Source organism: Hipposideros armiger, unplaced genomic scaffold (genome assembly GCF_001890085.2).
Source record: "Hipposideros armiger isolate ML-2016 unplaced genomic scaffold, ASM189008v1 scaffold_293, whole genome shotgun sequence".
Classification (NCBI taxonomy): Eukaryota; Metazoa; Chordata; class Mammalia; order Chiroptera; family Hipposideridae; genus Hipposideros; species Hipposideros armiger.
In genome coordinates this window covers 1761272-1786552 of record NW_017731643.1, presented here as the reverse complement: position 1 = coordinate 1786552, position 25281 = coordinate 1761272, and the positions used below count along the sequence as shown (strand labels likewise).

Sequence of the window (25281 nt, the reverse complement as noted above, 5' to 3'; positions counted from 1 at the left end):
ACCTCCTCCCCCGCCGCCCCCCCACCCGCAAAAGATTGAAAGTGGTGACTGGACTTGGAGCTGAGCTTGTACCCTCCACAACTAAGACTGAAGGACCACAACTTGACTTAGAGCTGATGCATCCTGGAAAAACACAGTTCCCCAATAAAGTTTAAAAAAAAGTTCAAACAGTATAGAAAGGTAAAAAGTACACAAGTTCCATTTCTCTTACATAATTTATACAATCCCACTTCCTAGTAATAATCACTGTTACTACTATTAATAACTAACATTTATCCACCAGTGACTATGTATGTGTAAAGCATGTTTCCAAGTATTTAACTGCTATTGTTTTATTAAAGATTTGTCATTTAAGATTTGTCCCAACATCTTGTATGCATAATACACACATCCTTTTCATCTTAAATAAAGTACTGGGTTCTCATGTTGTTAGGAAATTTGCTCTTTTCACATACAACATATCTTGGACAATTTTCCATGTCACTGTACATAAACCTACCTCATTCTCTTTAACTGCACACTGTAGTTTCTATTGAATTGACATACCATACTTTATTTAATAAATCCTCTGATGGACATTTCTGTTGTTTCTAGTTTTCAGTACCAACAATGCTGCAATGATCATTCTCAAATAAGTATTTTTGCAAACTTGTGCATATCTGTAATGATATTTTATCGATTGTCTACTGCACTAGACTATAAATTCCACCTACACCCGGCTTCGCAAAGGTCACTTGGCCAACGTGCTGCGAAAACTAAAAGAGGTCTCGGCGTGGGGCAGTCCCCTCCGGTCGCCGGGAGGTTTTCGCGCACGCCTGCTGTGCGCATCCCACTCCTGCAACAAGAACAGGTCGTCGCCACAGCCGCCGGCAGCCCCGCCAAGGCAGCTGCTGGGGCAGGAGGCGCCGCGGCGACCCTGGCGTGGGGCGGCGTGGGCGTGGCCTTGGCGCGGCCGCGCGCGCGGGATGTCGGGAGCTCGGCGCGCCGGCGGCGGCTGCGACGGCGGCGGCCGCGACAGAGGCGGTTGATGCGCTCGGTACTGGGGTCGCTGCCTGAGGCGCAGGCGCCGTGGACTCCGACCCAGCCGGGCCTCTGCTCGCTGTGGGCTCGTCATGGCGACCGCGCAGAGGCCGTTCCACCTGGTGGTGTTCGGCGCTTCTGGCTTCACCGGCCAGTTTGTGACCGAGGAGGTGGCCCGGGAGCAGGTGGACCCGGAGGGGAACTGCCGCCTGCCCTGGGCCGTGGCTGGCCGTTCCCGGGAGAAGCTGCAGGGCGTGCTGGAGAGGGCTGCCCTGAAGCTGGGTAAAGGGGGCGGGGTGGGACTGGGCTCCAGGACCCCGGGCTCGGCCCCGCCGCCGCTGCTCTCACCCCTGAGGCCCCTTCTCTTGGCTGAGGGGTTCAGGACCCCCGAAATGAGCGTTTCTCCCTGCGTGCCCGCTTGGAGCTCCCCCATGCCTTGCTTGCGGACAGGAGGAGGAGAGCAATGCTTCAGATAGTGTCATGTCTTTGTACTATACTCCCTAAATTAAAAAAAAATAATTTCTCCTTGTTTGAATTTCTCCTTTAGTTTGGGGAGACACCACCCCCCCCGACGAAATAGTCAAGAACTTTAGTTTTGCCACCCCCCCCCTCCCCATTCTAGATCAGGGGTACTTCGTGGGGTTGGAGATGTCTCGCTATTTGGTCCGATAGAAAAGTAGAGCATTGGTTTCCTCCAGATTGTAATCTCCCCTCGCCTTGTGTTTCAGAGGTGGGAGAGAAAGCTTAAGAGTTTCGCTAGTAACGCTGTTGTGGCTTTTAGTTTTCAATTTATTTTTAACTTGTTAGAATCATTCTCCTGTTCAGCCTTCCGCCTCACTTCCTTATAATCCCACCCAGAACCCGGTTTATGGTGGGAATATAGCATCTGTTTGGTTTGTGGTTATGTACAGAAGATACCGTGTAGGCTGGACTCTCCTACAACTCTACCTGCTGCCACGACCAAATCCAGGATCTTGACCAAAGAGGTTTTTGGTCTTTCTTTACTGTCCCCCAAAGAAATGATTTTACGATTAAAATATATTCTTCCATTTCTTTTTCCTGCTCAGTAAGAGGACAGGTACAGCCTAGTTACCTACCCTTTGTAGTGCCCACAGATGAAGTAATTGTGGGAAATGCATCTTGACCTGTCAAAACCAGCATTGCTCTATTGGTTCAGTTAATTGCGTTTATTTCCTTATTGTGAGCCTGAGCGTTCTTACCTAGACTGTGCTTTTCACCCGAGTCCTCTTTTGTTCTCATTCTGTTGATATTAAGAATTCCCTTCTACCCCAATAATTTTATTGTGTAATTGTTTAGTAGATGACGAGAAGCTATTTTTATAATTCTTGGCAGAGGAAGTCAGGACAATCATCTACTCAGTATCTAAAGGATGGTAATATTGTCATTTTTTACACAGGATTGTCATTTACACATTGCTTATTAGATTTTTTTTTTAAGTTACCAGTATTATTAGTCACCCTTAGTATTAACTCCATTTTCCTCCTAGCCTTTTCCTTTTTTTATTACTTCGTTAAAAACAGTTTTGTTTTTTGGATAAAAGTTAGCATTCAGTATACTTAGTAAATTTTCCGTCACTGATTACTATAAAAAGATCTGGAAGATCTAATACTGGATCCGATTTCACTTCAAACAATATATTTCTTATTTCAGGAAGGCCTACACTATCATCTGAAGTTGGAATAATAATTTGTGATATCAGTAATCCAGCCTCACTTGATGAAATGGCTAAACAGGCAACACTTGTCCTCAATTGTGTAGGACCCGTAAGTAACCAGCCCTTCTTTGTATCAGAACAAACAAACTATTCATTTCTAGCGAAATCTGGTCTTTTATATTCCAGAGGGGAGCATAAGCGCAGGGAACAGAGGAGTTGGTTCATAGCCTTCAGCCCATGTGGAGAGTTTTCGTTTCTTGTGATTAGCAAATGGATATGACTAAAATCTCCAGAGAGAGCGCGACAGGCTCTCTGTGACACCTACTGAAGGAATGTGTGTTGGTTTGTTTGGTTTGGTTGTTATTTATAGTTATAATTGCCAGGCTTTTTTTTTTTAATGTTAGGCCCCTAGGGTAAAAAATATGTTTGAGCATGTATACTTTTTATATATGAATTAGATTCCTGTATTATTGTACAAATATATGTTAAAAACATGTACAAAAATGGAGATTAAAAAAGGACTCATTCATTTATTCAGTATTTATTGAATGTTTGTTTTATGTAAACTGCATTAGTCTAGGCACCTGGGACATAATGGTGAACAAAGCAAAGTCCTGCATGGAGCTTACAGTCTAGTGGGAGAGACAGAAAAGCAAGATTAGAATAGTAGGTAGTGATAAATGCTTTGAAGTAAAAATAAAGCAGAGTAAGAAAATAAAGAGATGAGCACGTCCGTCTCTATTAGATGGATGGTCAGGGAAGGTCTCTCTGAGGAATTGACGTTGCCTGGAGACCTGAATGAGGTGAGGGAGTAAACCATGTGAGCATCTGTGGAGAAGGGCATTCCAGGGCAGAGAGCAAATAAAAGGTCCTGAGATGAACATTTGCTTGGCGAGACTGGGGAATGTAAGAGAGGCCAGTATGTCTGGCCGGGTTGGGAGCAGTTCAGAGAGGTGAGAAGTTAGATTAGAGAGGTATCCAGGGGTCATAGGGTCTGACAGGTCAAGGTCATGGTTTGGATTTTCTTCTAAATATGACAGAGCCATTGGATGGTCGAAAACAAAGGCATGGTCTGATTTATGGTTTTGAAATTCTTTGGCTTCTGAGAATGACCAGATGAATGAGGGTGTGTGTCACTGTGGCTTTCTCTGTGTTGTGGGGTTCTCCACAGCTGCCCTCAGAATACTGTTAGTATCCTATATTCAACATATGGCCACGTGACATGGCCTGAGGACATAACGTAGTCAACCATATATTAACTATTAATAAAATGTCCTTTTTTTTCTTTTCTTTGTGTTTCCTACAAAAATTAGCGCGAAAGAAGTGCTAATACTTACTTTCATACCCAGGGGATTGTTTTGTGTATCCCTTAAAGGTAAGCACACCCACTTTGGAGACCACCAAGTTAGAACACAGAGCCTTGAGAATAGGATTGCAATTTTGACCTATAAGCCAATAGGCTTCAATGGGGAGAAATATCTCCTCCGAAATCAAGGATTGCTGCTCTGACCCTGTCCACTTATCCCATAAAATCACAAAGGTATTAAGTAGAAAAACATCTAAAAACACAATAATTTGGGGAAGTTAGTACAGAAGTCTCAACCTGAGATTACCCAAAGGAGAGCTGAGCCAGGCCTGACAGAATGCAGTGTAAGAGGGCCGGCCGAGTGGTTAAGAGCTCGCTCAAGAGTGTGAGCTCTGAGCAACAGTGGTTCAAGTCCCGGCCCGAGCTGAGCAGCCACTGAGCTGCCAACAGGTGGCAGGATGGCTCAGCTAAAAAAAAAAAAAAGAATACAGTGTAAGGAATGGGGGGACGACGGCAGATAGGAAAATGTGTACTGTTTCTAGAAGGAACTGTTATTTCAAAAAGCTCAGTATTGCTTTCCTGCAGCTTGCCAATACTTGTAGATAAACCAAAAAGCTGAAAGGTTGTAGGCGTGAGAAATGAACATGAGGCTAGGAATCTGAGACTGGAGGAGTTGGGAGTTACACAAATGAGGGGAGGGTGTCACAGATAGCAGAAACAACAACGCATGGGTGTGAAGAAGCATCACGTCCTTACAGAAATTACAGGACTGCTGGAACATGGGGATTAACCGACTGTGGTGTGACATGGTGCTTAAGGGCTTTTTGTGACATACTAAGAAGCGTGGATTTTAAACTACTACATGATATGGGCACTGAGAGCTAGTGAAGGATTTTAAAAGTGTATGCAACATATATGCGCATATATGATACAGGACCAAAGGTGACATCAGATTTTGTTTTTAGAATAACAGTTTGGTATTTCTTTGGAGATGGGGCTAGATGGGCTGCAGTGAAGCCTGTTGCTCTTCATAGTAAATTAAATGAGAGGTGACAAGGGTGTGAACTAAGATTTGGATGTGTGAAGGGGAGGGGACTGATGGGAGATATTTTTAGAGAACTGATTTGATAAAGCTTGGTGACTTCCAGGGTAGGTAGTGTCAAACACAGCTTCCAGGTTTCTCACCTGAGAATTGTGTGGAGAGTAATACCATTAATAATAACAGAAGAGAATAAATCTATCGTTTACTGAGTGCTGTGTGCCCTGCACTATGCTAAGCTCTTTGTATGGCCTTATTTTGTCCTCACTACAATCCATTGAAGTATGTGCTATTATTTTTCATTTTTCAGTGAAGAAATTGAAGCTTAAGAGAGGTAACGTAACTTGCCCAAGGTCACACAGCTAGTGAATGCAGAGCCTGGATTTAAATCAGGCCTAACTTTGAAGCCCATGGTCTGGACAGCCGTGTAGTTCCACCATTTCCACAGTTTTGTCCCGGAGTCTTGCCTCACAGTAAATCAGAAAAGATGCCAGCAGTGAGACCTATGCTTTACTGTCTCTTGTGCTAGAAAGTAGAGGCTGAAAAACTGGTTTTGAGAGGAAGATGAATTCGATTTTGGACATGTTGAAACCGAGGTGTCTGCTAGATATTCTTGAATTAAGACATATACTGTAGTGGAATTATTATTTGTTTAAGTATGGGAAGAAATCAGGGTGAAGAGCAAATAGAGGAGGAAAAATGAAGCCAAAGTGAAATTCATTTTATGCATAAATCATGCCCCATGTCCTGTGCTTTGCTGGTCCTGAACTTTATAACAGGAACCACAGGTAAGGAAATCTTATCAGTAAGCAGCTCTGGAGACAGAGGCTGGAAGTCATCAGCATACAGGTTGTAGGTCAAGTTGGGAGAGTAGATGAGATTTTTCCAGGGAGAATGTCTAGGGAGGTGATTCTCCACCCCTACTGGGAGGCTGATCTAAAATGCAGGTTCCTGGAGTCCACCCCAGAAAACCTGATTCGGGAGGCTGTCTGGGGTGGGACTGAGTAAGCAGCGTGTTTAACAAGTGGCCCAGGTGATTCTAATGCAGGTAGACTACTGGCCAATGTGAGCAACGATGAGGTAAAACAACCAAGAGAAAGGCCAAGGAAATCTCTCAATGAATTTCAAAGTGGATATGTGTAAACTTTGAAAATTACCCAAGACAATCCACGGGGTGCAGAAAGAAAATAGAGCTTTGACTTCAATTCATTTTCATCTCAACCTTATTCCTATTTTATGTATGTTTAAAACATATATTAGTGTAGTATAATAATAATCCATGAAAGTGATTTGTGAGTAAATTCACATAGCGAGTAGGTGATGGATTTAGGGTGTGATGTTGGATCTTGCTGCCTTGAAAGCCCTTGTTTGTTTGATTATACAGTGTTGTCTCAGAAGTTAAGTGCTTCAGCAATTTTATGTGGTTGGTTAATGGCAGAGGAGGGACTGGAACTCTGTTTCCCAGTCCTGTAATTCCAGTTTCATTTGCTATTAAGAAGGGAGTAGGCTGTGGAGATGAGGCTATGGAGTTAGGCCAAGAGGACAGCCTGTTTGACCTACTTGAAAAGTGAATTCTTGCATTGTGCTGTCTTTTAAGTGTCGCTTTACCTGTTTCTTGAAGGCTGAAAGAAAAAGACAAGCTCTGTCCTCCATTTTCCTGTTGCTAGAAATGCGACAAGCAGAAGAGTTTGTGCTCCCCTCGCCCTACCCTCACAAAAGGAAAAATTTGTCATGCTTCCTTTGAAAGGGACTGATCCTAATGTATTAAAATTATTAATTTTAATCCCTTGAGTTTGAGCAACAAATGATTTTGGAGATCCAAAATCATATAGGCTCAGAATATCTACTCTGTCTAATTTTAAACTTATTGCCTCTAAACCTTTTCTGCCTGTTTTTATTTTGGCTGATAGTACCATTAGCTGTTGGCCCCCATGTCCAGCTAATCAGGAAGTCCAGTCATTTCTGCCTTTTTAGTATATCTCATTAGTATATCCGTTCCCTTTCTTAGTTTTGTCCATCATTTCTTACCTGCCACGAGATTTGTCTTCCAGCACCACAGACAGAGTGATATGTCTGTACTATAAGTCTTACACCGTTGTCTCCTTTAAAATCCTCCAAGAGAGCCGAGTAATCCCAAAAAGATCAAGTTTGGTGTTGACAGTATGGTGCTCAGGGTCCTCCCTGATCAGCCCAAGTGTTTCTTTTTAGACTTACCTCCTACCACTCTGTGGTTCAGGTAAATGAGTGCTTCCTGCACCTTTCCATACATTTTGTCCCTCATCTGGCCTTTTTTTTTTTCTGCCAAATCCTTACTCTTCTTCAGAATTCAAGTCAAATGAATCACTTCTATAAAACTTCCCATTTTGTCTTCAGTTAGAGTTAAGCACACATTTGTCTGTAATTCCATCCTTGAGAGTTGGTATATTACAGTTACATTATTTTCTCAATTTATTTTTAGGCTACTTTATTAATATTTGATTTCTTAACAATCAAAACTGTACTTCCAAAAATGAATGGTATTTCATTCGTATAAGCTTGCTAAGTAAGGGTAAACTGTTGTTGTTTTTTTATTCCCCAGTATCGATTTTATGGAGAACCTGTAGTAAAAGCGTGTGTTGAAAATGGCACTAGCTGTATTGATGTCTCTGGAGAACCTCAGGTATGTAAAATGAAAAGGAAAGAACAGAAAATTAACAGCACAATTTTCTGTTGAAGCAGAAAATACTTAGTGCAGTTTTGCAGACATATTTTTAGAAGGTGATGACTCCTTCCTCATGTTGACAGATGGTATTCCATTGATAGCTTGAAGGAGAGTGCAATGGTAAGGTCTTAGGTTCAGTTTTCTTGAATTTTTTTCTTCAAGTCCTTTGTATATTGGATATGCTGATTTTTACAGCTACTGCATGCTGTAAACGGAATGAATTAAAATAGTGTGCTTGAGCAATCTCAGAATCTTATTGTAACTTCATTATGAATTCCCCTTTTAAGATCAGACACCTTTACATTACAGAAAAATAAATGTAAAATCCCTTCAACCTAAAAATCTTAAATGTTCACATATATTGACTGCTTACCGCATGCTTGACAGTGTGCCACATCAATATTTTGTGTAACTTTTTCAACATTCCTGTAAAATAGGTATGTTTTCACCCTATTTTATACATGAGGAAAGTGACACTTAGGAAAGTTAAGTAACTCATTCAGTCATGCAACTATTGTAGTAAGTAGAAAAACTAGGACTTGAGTTGAGGTTTGCCTGACTGCGGGAAGTGGTGTGTTAATAGCACTAAGCTACACTAACTCCTTTAAAACTGTAATCTCATATGTCCCCATGGCCTCCGCTGCTTACCATCATCAGTGTGCCAGTATAATATGTACTTAGAGTTTATTAGTGGTAATGTATATTGGAAAATACTAGAAAGTGTAAATTACCAAAATTAATTCAAGAGGTAGGAAACATGAATGAAACAAAACCAATTCCTATCTTATTTAAAATATTTTGGAGCAGAGAAAATGGTGAAAAACTTCTAAATTATCTTATAAACTATCATAAAAGTGATATCAAAACCTAATGAAGATCCAGAATATATAAAGAACTCGTATAAGTCAATAATACAAATTCAAATAACCCAATTTCAAAATGGGCAGCAGAGGCCGGCCGAGTGGCTCGTTGGTTAAGAATTGGCTTGGGAGTGCAAGCTCTAGGCAGCAGGGCCACTGGTTCGGATCCCACATGAGGGCCAGTGATGCTGTGCCCTCTACAGCTAAGATGGTGAACAACAGCTCGAGCTGGAGCTGGGCTGCCATGAGCCGCCGGTGACGTAGGCTGCAGTGGGGCTGTAGTGGGCTGCCATAAGCTACCATGAGCGGCCAGCAGCCAGTGTGAGCAGCCAGCAGCTGGCGTGAGCTGCCGTGAGCCGCCATGAGCAGCTGTCCAAGGCCCGGTGAGCAACTGACTCCCCCGGGAAGAGCGCAATAATAATACCAACATGGGCCAGTCAGGCGACGTCCTCCACGACTAGACTGAAGAACAAAAGAACAGCAACTCGTCTGTTCCTCTTCCCCGATTCCCCAACGCTGTTCCCCTCCCCCAATTCCCCAATAAAATCTTAAAAAAAAAAATGGGAAAAAGAATGAGAAGAGACAAATCTCCTGTGAAGAAGAATTCCAATAATGTATGTAGCTACTCTCCCCTCACGGATGGGGAGCGTAACTCCCGACTCCTATGTGTGGGCCGCACATAGTCACTTCCTTCCAAAGAGTCCAGTGTAGAAAGGAGCGGGAAGAGAATAAGTTTTCAATGGAGAAACTTGACAAACACTTCCTCAGCCAGGTATTCAGGGTCAACATCAACAGTGATAGATCATGTTGACAGCATGTACTCTTTTTTTTTTTTAAGATTTTATTGGGGAATTGGGGGATGGGAACAGTGCTGGGGAATCAGGAAGGGGAACAGACAAGTTGCTGTCCTTTTGTTCTTCAGTCTAGTTGGGGAGGATATTGCTTCACTGGACCATGTTGATATTATCATTGCGTTCTTCCTGGGTGAGGCAGATCAGTCGTTGGCCTCTGGCTGCCAGCCACACACGGTAGCCCATGGCAACCCACTGCAGCAGGGGCTGCAGCCTATGCCGTCACTGGCGACTCATGGCAGCCCAGCTCCAGGTCGAGCTGTTGTTCACCATCTTAGCTGTAGAGGGCGCAGCATCACTGGCCCTCATGTGAGATCTGAACCAGGGCCCTGCTGCTCAGAGCTGGCATCCCAAGCCAGCTCTAAACCAACACGCCATTCAGCCGGCCCACAGCATTTACTCTTGATAGGATGTCATGAATCAGCACTTTATAGCCCTGTGGTCTTCCCACCCCCCCAAACCTATACCCTGTCTTGTCATAAGAAAAACAGGAGGTAAATTCCAATAGAGGGGCCTTCTACAAAATACCTGACCAGTACTCCTCAAAACTGTAAAGGTCATCAAAAATAAAGACAGTCTGAGATACTGTCACAGTTAAAAGGAGCCTGCAGAGACATGAGAACTAAATGTAATATGCTATCCTGAATGGGGTCCTGGAACAGAAAAAGGACATTAGGTAAAATGTAAGGAAACCTGAGTAAAGTATGGACTTCAGTTAATGATAATGTGTCAATATTATTTTATTATAACAAGTATTAATGTAAAAAATGTAATAATAGGGGAAACTGGGTGGGGTGTACTTGGTAACTCGACTATTCAGTTTTCCTGTGAATCTAAAACTATTCGAAAAGAATTAAGTAACTTTTAAAAACAGACAAAGATTTGAATAGACATTATTCCCCCTCTCATATCCCCTCCTTTCCTACTACTATATTTTTGTGTTTCTATAAATGCATAGATATGTGTCTAATGATGTTCACCTGTGTTAGTGGGATTTGGGGTAACTTTTTTTGCTTTCTTTGTATTTTTCTATATTAATAGGTATTTTTTTAAATAATGGTAATACTTTTTCCTTTAAAAGTCATTCTAAAAAATTAATAATATCATTAAGTCCAATCAGCACATCTCCTGCACTACCTGGCACATGTGGTAAATGTTTGCTGAATAAATGAAAAACATTTTGACAGTTAGTATTTTGTTGCAGAGCCATATTGATTAGCATTTTCAAAGTTTAATAACTTTGTCTTTAAAGATAAATCGTTTAATATCGGTCTCAATATTTCTACATAGCTCTGATTCAGATCTTTTTCCTGAATTTTGTAGTTTCTGGAACTAATGTATTGGAAGTATCATGAGAAAGCTGCAGAAAAAGGGGTTTATATCATTGGAAGTAGTGGCTTTGACTCCATTCCAGCAGATCTGGGAGTATTATATACCAGAAATAAAATGAAAGGTAACTGTTGGTCGTCAATAAGCAATAATTGATTTTAGCAGCAGAAGGCCTTCATGTTTGTAATTGTAATGAATTAAAATATGGCTGGAAAAAGAAACATAACTGTAAAGGTAATGTTAAAACATGTGCTTTGCTTTTAATATAGCTTACACTTGTTATAAAATGCTACTGACACTTTTTTGAGATATAGATAGTACAGTAAGTGTTCTAAAGTAAAGAATTATTTATTGTCTCAATTTAGTTATGGTTTATTAGGAAGTTACATCATCACATCAGAATATCAAAGGCAAAAAAACTATTTGCCCATCTCAGTAAATGATTTGAAAATCCATGTCATTTACTGATTTCAGATTTTTAGAAATTGAGGAATAGAATACTTTCTAAACATAATAAATGACAGAAAGCAATAGCCAACATCATACTTAATGATGAAACTGAAACTATTCCCAATAAAAAGAAAAATGCGAATTGAACATCTTTAAAATATTTAGTCTTTTAGTCCATATGTCTGGTATGTCCGCATTTATTTTTTAAAAATTCTTTTAAGCCTGTAAAGTTTAGGAAGTTTTCTTCATGATAGTCCTACAGATTTCTTATTGAGATTATTCCAAACTACAGAGGGTGCCAAAAAATGTACATATATACATTTTAAGAAAGGAAAAAAACTATTAAAATTGTAATACTCAATATATACCTATAACAAAAGATGAATACAAGTCATGTGTGTACATTTTTTTGGCACCCCCAGTTATTTAATAGTTTTCGTTTTGAATGTCTTTTTTTGCGGGGGTAAGGCGTGGGGAGGGGAATATTTAAAATTTGTTTAAGAATTTTCTTCTTCAGATACTGAAATTTAGGAGTGAGCATTTAACAATTATCCTAGCTGATTTTTGATGCAAGTGGCCCACATTTTACTATCTACTGTTTTAGTAGTCCATGTTCTTTCTGTGGAGAGGGTTAGATCACAGAGCCACGTATCCAGGCCACATTCTCTTAACAACCCTCTCCTCTTCACTGGAGAATTATCTCCAGTGAAGTATACTTTAATGATCTATTCGTGTTTTTTGTCAGAGGTCAGACTAGCAACATTTGTGTGACTATGGTTTTCTTATGCTGTAGCTTCATTGTTGGTGACATGGTTACTCATTGTTTTGCTCAGTGTCAACTTTCTGAGCATCCGTGTTTTAATTTTCTTTCGGAATGAAAACTATTGGGTTGTCGGAAAAGTCATGACGCATTTTTGCAACGAAAAACTGAAAAACTATATCATGACTTTTCTGACAACCCAATAGAAACACTGTCTCTTATGAAAGTGATATATTTCATTAATCAGAATTTGAGAATTAGCCAGCCTATTATGTTTTTCTTTTGTTTTACTGCTCCAGAAAAACTCAAAGATTAATTAAAACTTAACCGCTAAGCCTATTAGTCCTTACGATTAATATAATTGATTTCTCCCCTTTTTTCTGGCTTTGATTTTTTTTTTAATTTTATACTTACTATATTTTTATTTCAATTTAACAGCCTTATTTTAAGTATTTTATAAGCCATCACAAAGGCCATTTTGATAGGTTTTCTGTACCTATTTGTTGTAAGTCACTATTAATAAGTCTTCTTGAAAGCTGTCGTATTGGAAAACAGAATAATTCCCATAGAACTAATTTTGAGAACTGTGTTCTGCTGGCCTTCCAGAATGAGTGAGCTAAATTGTTGTCTTACTGGAAGAGATTTTTAGCATTGTCAGTTTGAATACTAGAAAAGGGTTTGTCAGTACTAGCGGAGTTTATGCTCAACTCCTCTTTCTGACAATTTGCCTGTCAGAAATCGCCTCTCCTTAAATCTGTTTACAATAATATAACAAAACTGTTATCAGTATAGATCTTCTGACTATATCAGCTGTAGGCTTAGTAAAAACAGTCCCTAAATTGATAAGAATAGTGTATTATTACTTGTTCTGGATGAATAGATTTTATTTGATTTTACTTTTACCATTTTCCTACTCTTTTAGGTACTTTGACTGCTGTGGAAAGTTACCTAACTCTACATTCAGGACCTGAGGTTAGTTTTTCTGTTTGTCAAATGTTTTCTAAGTTAATATCAAAAACACTTAGAAATTATACATGCCTCTTAAGAAAGATTTAGATTAATTAAAATTTACATAGGTGTAATTTTTAGTGTACGAAAGTCAGTTTAATTTTAAAAAGTAAAGATACTAGATTGCCCAGAATTATTTTTGACTTAAGAATAGAATTTATTTTAAAACAGGTGCACAGTTCATTGTATTAGAATGAATCACCACGATCCTAACACTAAAGTTTTTATCATTGTTATGTAATAAATGTTGTCAGCCAAGACAGTTATCACCTTAGTGCGAAGCCAGTGCATTTTTTTTTTTAGAGATTTTTTTTTTTTGGGGGGGGAATTGGGGGGATGGGAACAGTGCTGGGGAATCAGGAAGGGGAACAGACAAGTTGCTGTCCTTTTGTTCTTCAGTCTAGTTGTGGAGGACGTTGCTTCACTGGCCCAAGCTGGCACCATCATTGCGCTCTTCCTGGGTGAGGCACATCAGTCGCCGGCTTCTGGATGGCCGCTCACTGTGGCGGATGGCCGCTCACGCTGGCTGCTAGCTACATATGGTAGCCCATGGCAACCCACTGCCACAGGGGCTGCAGCCTACGCCGTCGCCGGCAACTCACGGCAGCCCAACTCCAGGTTGAGCTATTGTTCAGCATCTTAGCTGTGGAGGGCGGTGTCACTGGCCCTCATATGTGGGATCCGAACCGGGGCCCTCTGGCGTCCCAAGCCAGTTCTTAACCATCGCGCCACTCGGCCGGCCCGAAGCCAGTACATTTTTATTATGTGCCTGACTTGGAGGTAGGTGCTGTCTTGGCTGGCTATAGAGGAAATGTATGATGTAAGTATACTCTTAGTTTTTTATATTCTATTTGAGAACATAAGCTATTTGCATTTCTGGGAAAGGACCATGTTGATGATAGTACTTTTATTGCCAGCAGTAGTGTCTAATGGTCTAATGCAATTCTGTTTATAGTTGAGGCTTCATAAGTATTTGTTCTCTTAAAAAAATGTTCATTTGGGCCGGCCAAGTGGTGCGATGGTTAAGAACTGGCTTGGGACGCCAGAGGACCCCGGTTCGGATCCCACATATGAGGGCCAGTGACACTGCCCTCCACAGCTAAGATGCTGAACAACAGCTCAACCTGGAGCTGGGCTGCCGTGAGTCGTCGGCCACAGCGTAGGCTGCAGCCCCTGTGGCAGTGGGTTGCCATGGGTTACTGTGTGTAGCCAGCAGCCAGCGTGAGCGGCCAGCAGCCGCAGTGAGCGGCCGTCCAGAAGCCAGCGACTGATCTGCCTCGCCCAGGAAGAGCGCAATGATGGTGCCAACTTGGGCCAGTGAAGCAACATCCTCCACAGCTAGACTGAAGAACAAAAGGACAGCAACTTGCCTTTTCCCCTTCCCCCAATTCCCCAGCACTGTTCCCATCCCCCCAATTCCCCAATAAAAATCTTTTTTAAAAAAATGTTCATTTAAGTGTCAGGGGTGTACTAGACTAATTGGAGGGATCACTGCATAAATTATATAAATGTTTTAACCACTATGCTGTACATCTGAAACTCATGTAAAATAATATTGAATGTCAACTGTAACTGAAAAAAATAAATAAGAAAAATATTCATTTAACAAATATTTTATAGCAGTGCAAGTATATATAGTTGTGCAACATAAATGGATAAGATGTAAACCCTGCCCTTGAAGGGATAATAATTTAGGGTGACAGGAGGTAGAAAGCGTTTGTTATTAAAGTGGTCAGATCAAACCCTGTAGGGTCCTGAGACTGGAGAGCACCTGGAGCTGGGAGGCAAGGGGTCAGGAACATTCTAGAGAGCTGGGGTTTTAACGGGCTGAATTTTAAAGGTTGGTGCTGTGGAGATGGGGCTCAGGGAGAGGAAACAGTGTGATAAAGATGTAACTGTGGATTGGTATGGAGCATGTTTAAGTCAGAGGAATGGTTCTGTTTATCTAGAATGTGGATTCAGATTAATAAACACAAAGAGCTGTATAAAACATGCTGAAATGTGTGGTTCCAGAGTACCCACTAGAGTATGAATAAAGGGAAGTGGTAGTGACCTGAGGGACCTGAGAATGCCTCATGAGGCCTTTCTAAGTTTAGCCTTTGGAAGGTCAGAGACAGCAACCTGAACAAAGGCTCCGAAACAAGAATGAAAGGCGTGCTTGGAACTCTGGGTAGCGTGTGTTAGAAACCCAGCAAAACAGAAAGGAATGTATTGATTCATATACCCAAATGTCTGCAAGTGAATAGTATGGCTGGACCTAGAGGTCAGATGGTATCAGAGCTCTTTTTCTTCTCTTCGCCTTTTCTGTCTCTTTCCTTTTTCCGTGTTCCTCTGTGTAGGCTCTCAGTATGGCAGGGAAGGTGCTGGCAGCCCCAGGTGTACGTTGTCCTTAAAGTTCCGGGAACAGCTACCAGTTTATAGATCAAATTATAGGGGAGATATTAGTCAAGTATTGGGTCCTTTGGCCATTTTTGAGCTAATCAGTGTGACCCAGAGTAAGTCAGTAATCAGATTGCCCAGGTGTGCATCATGGGCCTCTGGAGGGGGGATCATAGGGTCAGGCCCACCTAAACAACAGGGCACAGGTTCTCTATAGGAAAGAGAGTTTTATGAGCTGAAGATGGGGTCGGAGATTGCAGGGAATTATTGTAGGGAATTGGTGCAGGACCGACCAAAAAAAACCCACAACCCAATTTCCAAAGATCACATTCTGAGGTATTGAGGATTAGGCTTTCAACATATAAGTTATGGGTGACACAATCCAGTCCATAACTGTGTTTTTCTGGGAATTTGTCCATTTCATCCAGGTTATCTAATTTGTTGGCATACATTTGTTCATAGTATGTCCCTTCTTCCATTCCTGATTTTAGTAATTTGAATTCTCTCTCGCTCTCTTTCTCTCTCTCTCTCTCTAGTCTAGTTTGTCAATTTGGTTGATTTCTTCAAAGAACCAATTTTTGATTTTGTGGGTTTTCTCAATTTTTCTGTTCTCTGTTTTATTTATTTCCACTCTAGTCTTCATTCTTGCTGAATACAATTAATATAAAAATTATTTACATTTCTGTATACTAGCTACAGTTAGAAAATGAATTTTTTAAAAACACCATTTAGAATGGCATTTAAAAATTAAGCACCTAGGGCCAGCTGAGTGGCACGTTGGTTAAGAGTTGGCTTGGGATGCCAGCTCTGAGCAGCAGGGCCCCTGTTTGGATCCCACATGAGGGCCAATGACACTGCCCTCCAGCTAAGATGGTGAACAACAGCTCGACCTGGAGTTGGGCTGCCGTGAGTCGCCCGCGACGGCATAGGCTGTAGCCCCGGCTGCAGTGGGCTGCCATAAGCTACTGTGTGTGGCCAGCTGCCAGCATGAGCGGCTGGCAGCAGGTCTGAGCTGCCAAGAGCCACCGTGAGCGGCCATCCAGAGTCCAGCGACCGATCTGCCTCACCCGGGAAGAGCGCAGTGATAAACATGGGCCAGTGAAGCGATGTCCACCACAACTAGACTGAAGAACAAAAGGACAGCAAGTTGTCTGTCCCCCTTCCCCGATTCCCCAATGCTCTTCCCCTCCCCCAATTCCCCAGTAAAATCTTAAAAAAAAAAAAATAAGCACCTAAGAATAAGTAATAGAAAATATGCAAGATTTCTATGAAGAAAACTATAAAACATTATTGAGAGACCTTAAAGAAATCAAAGAAATGGAAGAATTCACCACATTCATGGATTGGAAGACTTAATTTTGTTCAGATGTCAGTTTTCATCAAATTGATTTATAATCCCATATAATTCCAATCAAAATCTCAAACAGGTTTTTGTTTGTTTATTGGCTTTGTTTTGGTGTGCAACTTGACAAGTTAATTCTAAAACATATATGGAGATGCAGAGGGCCAAGAATAGCCAAGCCATTCTTGAAGGAGAAGGAGGTAGAAAGAAGCTCTTGGATATCAAGATTTGTTATTCAGTCAGTGTATTACATTGCCAGAGGGATATCAGTAGGCTAGTGGAACAGAATAAAAAGCTCAGAGTAGTTTGTACATATATGAACACTTGATTTATGGTAAAGGGGCTTTTCAGGAGATGATGCTGGGACAATTGGATATCTATATGGAAAAAAGTGAAATTAAACTCATACTTTGCACTGTGTATAAAAACCAAGTTTAAGTGGATTAAATGCCAAAGGCAAGACAATAAACCTTTTAGAAGGTGACATATTTTATGGCTTCAAGTCAGGAATGACTTCTTTTTTTCCCCAGAAATTTATTTATTTTTATTAAGGTATAATTGATATATTAGTTTCAGGTGTATAACACAACGTATATATTGCAAAATGATCCCCATAATAAGTATAGTTAATATCGGCCACCATACATAGTTACAGTTTTTTTCTTGTGATGAAACCTTTTAAGATCTTCTCTCTGAGCAACTTTCAGATATGCAGTACAGTATTAACTACTGTCACCATACTGTACAGGGAATGGCTTCTTAAAAGAGACACAGAGGCATTAAATATAAAGAAAGAGTGATACATTTGTGTACATTTAATATCAAGAATGTCTGTTTATTGAAAGATGTTGCCTTACAACCTCAACCTCGACCGCCCCCCCACACCAGCCCCTGACCTAACAAGGTCACGAGGGAGTGTCTCAGAAAACTGAGACCCGGTGGTGGCATGATATCGATCAAGCTTCCTCAAGGGAGTGTCCTGGAAAACTAGGACCTGGCAGAATGTTGGTTATTTCCCTTAGTTCATGGCCGCAGCTGCAGCTGCACTATCCTGGGGGTTGTGTGTGTAGGAGTACGCAGGCACAGCGTGTGTTGGAGTACAATGGGGCTGGTTGATGGAAACTGGCCTTAAGGCACTTATCACACAGACTTTAGAAAGAAAGTTTCTTTACTCATTTGAAGTTTCTTAATAAAAGCCCCACGTTGGTCTGATTAGATGCTCAGTTCCAGAGAGAGAACTGCAGCCCCCTGGCCTCGTGTCTTAAATCTATCTTTGTCTCTTTGTCTCATTTATTTTCTTTGACCTGCGCTGTCCCCTCTCACTCGTCACTGCCTGTGCTGCACGGAATATGGCAGAAAGTCACCACTAAGAAAATGGGAAGGACTTTTAACTCTGTTTCAGTTTTAACAAAACAGAAGAGATTAATCTGTACCAAAATGGAAATTAAGTTTGGTGTCTCTCTTTGCTGTTCAGTGTCATCGAAGCTCTGATATAAAAACCTGAATCTTCCGATGATTTTATTGTTTCTCTTATTCTGCCTATCAATCTACAATATTCTCTGCCTTATGATAAAGTCTTCTGAGAAGCTTGGTTTTGAATCTTTCTAAATGTGTCCATTCAAACAGGGTAAACAACATATAAGGCAGGGCATAATACACTTATGTACAATCAAAATTATTAATGAATTTAAAATATTTACATAATAGAGAAGTAAAAGGCCCACCTAGTAGTCAACTAAAGAAGGGTCAGCACTAAGATAGGAAGTTCTAGAATTGCACCCTCACCTGTGCTCTCCTTTCTGCCACTCATTTCTAATGGGAGTCAGAGGTAAGCATGTGGAAGGTGTAATTATATTGGAAAATGGAAGGCATGAGAGCTAAGAGTCTCATGAAAGAGATAAAAAGTAAGTGGACTAATGAGAGTCTGGGTGAGACCAAACAAGGATTCTGTACTGTGTACAGTACTAGAAAAAGGTTGAGGAATTGGAGGGAAAAATTAAAATATAAATCTTATTAATGAAACTTAAAAAAAATATTAACATACTTCTGGGGAAGACATTTATATAACTTGGGGCTAGAATAAGCGATGATGAGGACAGGTGGGCACTGAATACAGGGAAGGAATGCATGCACAGCTCGTTGTATATTATTCATGCATGTGCTTGTGAACATACCTGGATGTTTTGAGGCATCAACATAAGGATGGGGATTAGAGAGGCTGATTTTGAAGGAATGTCAATTCGGTGAGTGAAAATGATGAAGTGAAATTCAGTGGCTTATCAAAAAGAGCAAAACTAATGGTGGGAGGGAAGATGACGTGGACATATGTTGGTGTAAAGGTTGAATATGACCAAACTAATGAATGTTACTGCTGCCTGGCTGTTCGTGAAAATTCATCTCAAGATTTTTAAATAAGGGCACAGTGGAGTACTACTGGGCCATAAGAAAAGATGAAATACTGCCATTTGCAACAGCATAGATGGATACTGAAATGATTATGCTGAGCAAAATAAGCCAGACCGAAAAAGTCAAGAACCATATGACTTCACTGATATGTGGGATACAAAACTGAAAGCAACAAAGGAACAAGACAAAGAAACACAGAAACAAAAATTCATAGGCACCGACAACAGTTTAGTGGTTACCAGAGGGTAAGGGGGTTAGGAGTATGGTAGAAGAGGGTAAAAAGGATCAAATATAGGGTGATGGAAGGAGAACTGACTCTGAGTGGCGAATGCACAATGTGACATATAGATGATGTATTATAGAAATGTACACTTGAAACATATGTAATTTTATCAACCAGTGTTGCCCCAATAAATTTAATAAACAAAATTATTAAATAAAGGATTATGCCTTGCTTAAATAGAGGTAAAATGATCTTTGTATCAATTTTAACTTACTTGGTTTTACATTTTAGTAGTTATCCCTTAACATATGTTTCTTTAACTCTTGAATTATTTTATTAGGGGATGTGCTTTCATGATGGTACCTGGAAGTCAGCAGTTTATGGTTTTGGAGAGCTCAGTAGTTTGAAAAAACTACGAAAGGAGTCAAATTTGAAACGTGTTCCAATTGTTGGTCCAAAATTGAAAAGAAGGTATATTGACTCAAAATCTATTCTTTAGCATATCTAGTCTACATATGTTGCTACTGATCTATTAATAAAGCACGCTACTGAGAAGTCCTGGAGACAATTTTGTAGTAAGTTCAGGATTGTTTTCAAGGGTAAATAAAATATAACTTATGTTACCCCAAGCTTAGTACCTCATAGGTAATAATACATTTAGATCCTGAAAAAAGTGAATTTTATGACTTCATTATCAGTATCAAAATTAAACATCAATTAAGCTTTATTTAGTAAAACCACCATCTTAAAGTGTAATGATCTTATGTAGATTAATAATCAGTCAATATGTTAATAGCCTTTATATGTGAGAACTCTAACCTCAGAGTTTGACTGTTTGAAGGAGTGTTCTTTTAATGATTGTCCAGTGAAATTGATGGGGTAAAACATAGTTAAACTACATGTAGTAAGTGCCCACGGTGTGAAGAATACTATGTTCATTCATCACTTGTTTAGGTGTAGGTGTAGAGAACAAAAGATAAGTACTGACATACATTTTAGTTCAGAATAGATCTGCCATCTTCATTGTTATTACTGCCTCAACTTAAGTAAGAATTTTTCTTCAGAAATTGACCAGTTAAAGAAAGTGGCCACTGTAAGTGGAGGGAGAGATGGCAACCTGGGTCTGTCTTGCAGGTGGCCAGTTTCTTACTGCAGAGAGCTCAGCAGCTACTCCATTCCTTTCATGGGATCAGATGTGTCTGTTGTGAAGCGGACTCAGCGTTATTTGTATGAAAATTTAGAGCAATCACCTGTAAGTGTATTATTTTTTAATAAAGAGCATTCTGTTTGTTAGACTTTAATGTAGGATTTTTATGTTTGTAAAGCAAAAAAAAAAAAGTAGCTAAATAATGCATGTTTCAGTTTTGGAAAGTATACAGAATCAGCAGTAGTGCAGAGCATTTTGCACTTTATGGCGGTGGTGATAACCTCCCCCCATAATTCAAATCTGGCCTGATGAATACCTTTTTTAATGTAACTCAACAGCAGCAAGTTAAATACAGAAAATCCTGGTTCATAAACACTCAACATTCCTCATTTAGAGCTCCAGCTGCTAGGATACTCTTTCTGTTGCTTGTGGAGATGTCTGGGTTCTCCCTTCTCTCTTTGCTACCTCTGGACTATCATCCTGAGGGAAGTACACAATTACTCCCTCTGCTGAGATTTGAAAAGGAAACTATCTCAAGTTAAAAGATACGAGAGTATTTTCTCCTAGAAAAGGTTGTAAGTGGAGTCTACATTCTGTAATGTATAATTCCTGCATTCAGGTATATTATCGGACTTTTTATCCAGGTAGGATTATGTGGACTTTAGTGTTCAAGCAGGGGAAGCTGATTACCATTTGCAACAATTTCTTTTAAAAATATGCTCCCAATATATGGTTTCTGAAGAAGCTTTCTGGACATACTCATAAAGCCGAAACTGCTTTTGTTCGATGCTCATGACTGCAGGATAAGTTACAAGTAGCTAACATTCTTGTGCTACTTGGCCTAGAAGAGCAGGGACTAAATTCTGACTGTATTTCTCATCTAGGTTCAGTATGCTGCTTATGTAGCCGTGGGAGGCATCACCTCTGTCATTAAGCTGATGTTTGCAGGACTTTTCTTTTTATTCTTTGTGAGGTTTGGCATTGGAAGGCAGCTTCTCATAAAAGTAAGTACTATTTTAATGAAATTAGATCTTTAGAAGTATTTTCCACGAGTTTTAAAAAATATCACTGAGGGTTTGTTTTGGTTTTTTCCCCTGTAGTTCCCATGGCTCTTCTCCTTTGGTTATTTTTCAAAACAAGGTCCAACACAAAAACAGGTAACCCTTTCTTTTGTATCTAGGTCTCTAAAGTAATATTTTTCTATATTTGGTTTTTACTTTTCCTGAGTGCAGAGACAATAACAGCTAAGACTTGAGGGAGCACTTACTATGTTTCAGACACTCTTACATTCTTTACATAAATAAGATGATTTAATCTTTTCAAACACCCCTTGAGGTAGATGTTAGCCCCATTTTACAAATGAGGAAACTGAGGCACAGCGAGGTTAAGAAACTTGCCTGAGGCCCTATAGCAAGTCAATGGCCAAGCTGAAATGAGAACCCAGCCACTTGGCTCTAGAAATTGTGTTCTCTTTACTTCATAGAAATTTCAAATATTTTTACTCTTTCATTTTTCTTCTCTGTTAGTTCCTCCTTTTTACCTCCTCTCTCTCTCTCCACCAAGCTCCCTTTCCCTTTCCTCGTCCATACACCCTGGATCTCCATTGCAGATTGAATTACCATCTGTCCAGTATCCTCAGCAACATGACTTCATTTTCGACCGCTTGCTTTACAGATCCAGAGTCAGGCCTTGGGTCATTCATCCTTCATCTCCTTTACACCAGGCACTGCTAGGGGGGAGACTCCACCGCCCAGAGGATGCTAGCACCCCAAATTCATGCTTCCCCTCTCAGTAGAACTTTGAGCATCATTTGGTGATCCTTTTACTGTTTATTATTCATCTCTCCATCTCTTCTAGGGTCATTTTTCAAAATAACCCAACCCCAGCTCTCTTCCTTACTTGGCAGTTATCACAACTCCTCCTTTGCTAATGGAATCGAGAACATGTGTTGTGTACACCCTCAGATTCCTGTTTCCGTTGCTCTCATCTGTCGTCACTGCTTCCGTCTTCACCTTCTTTCTGACTCCCTCAAAGAAGGCTTCTCCTGTATGAGACTAACCCTGCCATCTGTGCTCTTTAAAACGCAAACATGTCTTGTGTTGCAGGCACAGGGCTACGTGCTTGACATTTAGTCCTCTAACAACCACTTAGGTAAAAGTAGTATTATTATCCACTTTTTACACTTTAAAGAATAAATGGTAAAAAGAGAGGGTGCTGTATCAGGTCACAGAACTAGAGCCCGCTGCCTCCTAAAGCCAAACCAGCCTGGGGCTTTACCATTACTGCTCCTTGTGATTCGATTCCCTCCCGGCTTCATCAGTTGAATTCCCCTCCTGCCTCTCTGCGGGTTCTTTCTCCTCATCCTATAAACATGGCAGTGTCCTTCCCCACCTAAAAGAGTCCTCAGCCCTCCTTCACCCTCCATTGTCCGCTTGCTGAAGTCACCATTGGCCTTATAACTGCTATAATTGCATTGAATGCTTTGGGTCTTTATTTTATCTTTTATCTTTGACATTATTGTCCTTGAAACTCTGACTTCCCTTGGCTTCTGAGGTCATTGCTCTCCAACTTCTGCTCTGTTCCTTCTCTTCCTTTGTGACATCCTCACTTCTTTCTCTTTCTTAAATGCTGATCATCCCCAGGGCTCTGTCCTCTGCCCACTTCTCACCCACCTCCCTAAGTGATCTCAGCAGTGCTCTGCATATTTTGCATGTCCATTCATCTGTTCTTGGGCATAGGTTACTTCCATGTTTTGACTGTTGTGAATAATGCTGCTGTGAACATGGGTGTGCAAATATCTCTTCAAGTCCATACTTTCAGTTGTTTTAGATATATACCCAGAAGTGCAATTGTTGGATTTCAGAGTAATTCTGTTTTTAATTTTTTGCAGAACCATCAAACTCTTTTCCACTGTGGCTGCACCATTTTACATTTGCACCAGCTGGTCAAAAGGGTTTCAGTTTCTCCACATCCTTGCCAACACTTGTTTCCTGTTTTGTTTTGTTTTTTAAGTTTTTATAGTAGCCATGCTAATGGGTGTGAGTTGGTATCTCACTGTGGTTTTGATTTGCATTTCGCTAATGACTAGTGATGTTGGACACCTTTTCATGTTCTTATTGGCCATTTGTATAGCGTTTTCAGAGAAATGTCTATTCAGGTCCTTTGCCCATTTTTGCTGTTGAGTTTTATGAATTCTTTATATATTCTGGATGTTAATCCTTTATCAGCTATGTCATTTGCAGATATTTTCTCCCATTCTGTGGGCTGTCTTTTCACTCTGTGGATGGTGCAGTCCCTTATCTCTTGACTGAGCTCTTCATAGCCTTCCTATGATTGTTTTCTAATATGTCTTCCCACTGCTTTCCAAGAAATCTATGACACAAATCTGGCCCTGTTACCACCTTCTTTCAAATGTTTCCCTGACTACTGCTATGACCGTGATTCTCACCTGGGACTTTCTATATCAGAGCCATCCAGAGAGCTTTTTTCAAATGTATCTCCTGACTGGGCATTCTGATTAGGTAGATGTGGAGTGCGGCCACTGAGAGAGAGCCCCAAACTGATGACCAGAGATTTGGGTTTGATTGGTCTGGAGTGTGGCATGGGCTTTGGGCTTTTTGAAAGCTCTCAGTGATCCTAATGCACTGCCAAGGTTATAAACCACTGACGTGGGGTTAGGAAGGCTCCAGGTCGGGTTTCTGTGGTTTGAGTTCATACCCCTAGAGTACCCCTGGCTGGGAGTCCATCTCGAGATATGAGACCCTTCATGACCCAGTTCTGGATGGCAGGTAGTTTCATTTTTCATGTCAGTTCTGATTTATTGGTAGTAGCAGCTTAGAGACTATGTAGAAAATTGTTCTAAAGCTGAATGTGTACCAAGCCTGAAAGGGTTATGATCAGGTAGCAGGTGAGCCTCAGATCTATTCTATTGATCTATGTGTCTGTTTTTATGCCAGTACTGTACTGTTTTGATTACTGAAGCTTTGTAATATAGTTTGAAATCAGAGCATAATAACCCCCAGCTTTTTTCTTCTTTCTCAAGATTGCTTTGGCTTTTGCAGTCTTTTATGGTTCCATACAAATCTTAGTATTTTTTTGTTCTCTGTGAAAAATGCCATTAGAATTTTGATAAGGATTTTATTGAATCTGTATATTGCTTTGAGTAGTATGAACATTTTAACAATATTAATTCTTCCAATCCATGAGCATGAAATATCTTTCCATTTATTGGGTTGTCAGAAAAGTCATGATGCATTTTCACAATGAAAAACATAGAAAAAATACGTCATGACTTTTCCGACAACCCAATATTTGTGTCTTCAGTTGCTTTCATTAATGTCTTGTATTTTTCAACTACAGGCCTTTCACTTCCTTGGTTAAATTTATTCCTAGGTTTTTGGAGGGGTTTTTTGATATAATTATAAGTTGGATTGTTTTGTTAATTTCCCTTTCTGATAAATCATTAGTGTATAGAAACATAACATATTTTTGTATCCTGTAACTTGACTGAATTCATTTATTCTAACAGTTTTTTGATGAAACCTTCAGGGTTTTCCATATACAGTACTATTTCATCTTCAAATAGTGATAGTTTTACTTCTTCCTTCCCTATTTAGATGCCTTTTATTTCTTTTTTGTTTAATTGCTCTGGCTAGAACTTACAATACTACGTTGAATAAAACTGGTGAGAGTGGGCATCCTTGTCTTGTTCCTCATCTTAGAGGAAAAGCTTTTCACCACTGAGTGTAATGTCAGCTGTGGGTTTGTTAGATATGGCTTTTATTA

General features: G+C 40.3%; 1 protein-coding gene across 1 annotated transcript in view; it reads left to right on the top strand.

Moving 5' to 3' along the window:
- Positions 1-973: 973 nt before the first annotated feature.
- SCCPDH (saccharopine dehydrogenase (putative)) overlaps positions 974-25281 on the top strand; it is a gene marked incomplete at its 3' end in the record, with an annotated part of 31448 nt that continues 7140 nt past the window's right edge. Inside the window, exons 1-9 of the mRNA XM_019659020.1 lie at positions 974-1302; positions 2692-2804; positions 7619-7699; positions 10776-10905; positions 12914-12963; positions 19690-19820; positions 20484-20601; positions 21381-21500; positions 21597-21653. Coding sequence (XP_019514565.1) covers positions 1113-1302; positions 2692-2804; positions 7619-7699; positions 10776-10905; positions 12914-12963; positions 19690-19820; positions 20484-20601; positions 21381-21500; positions 21597-21653 — 990 coding nt within the window. The remainder of the gene's footprint in view (positions 1303-2691; positions 2805-7618; positions 7700-10775; positions 10906-12913; positions 12964-19689; positions 19821-20483; positions 20602-21380; positions 21501-21596; positions 21654-25281) is intronic.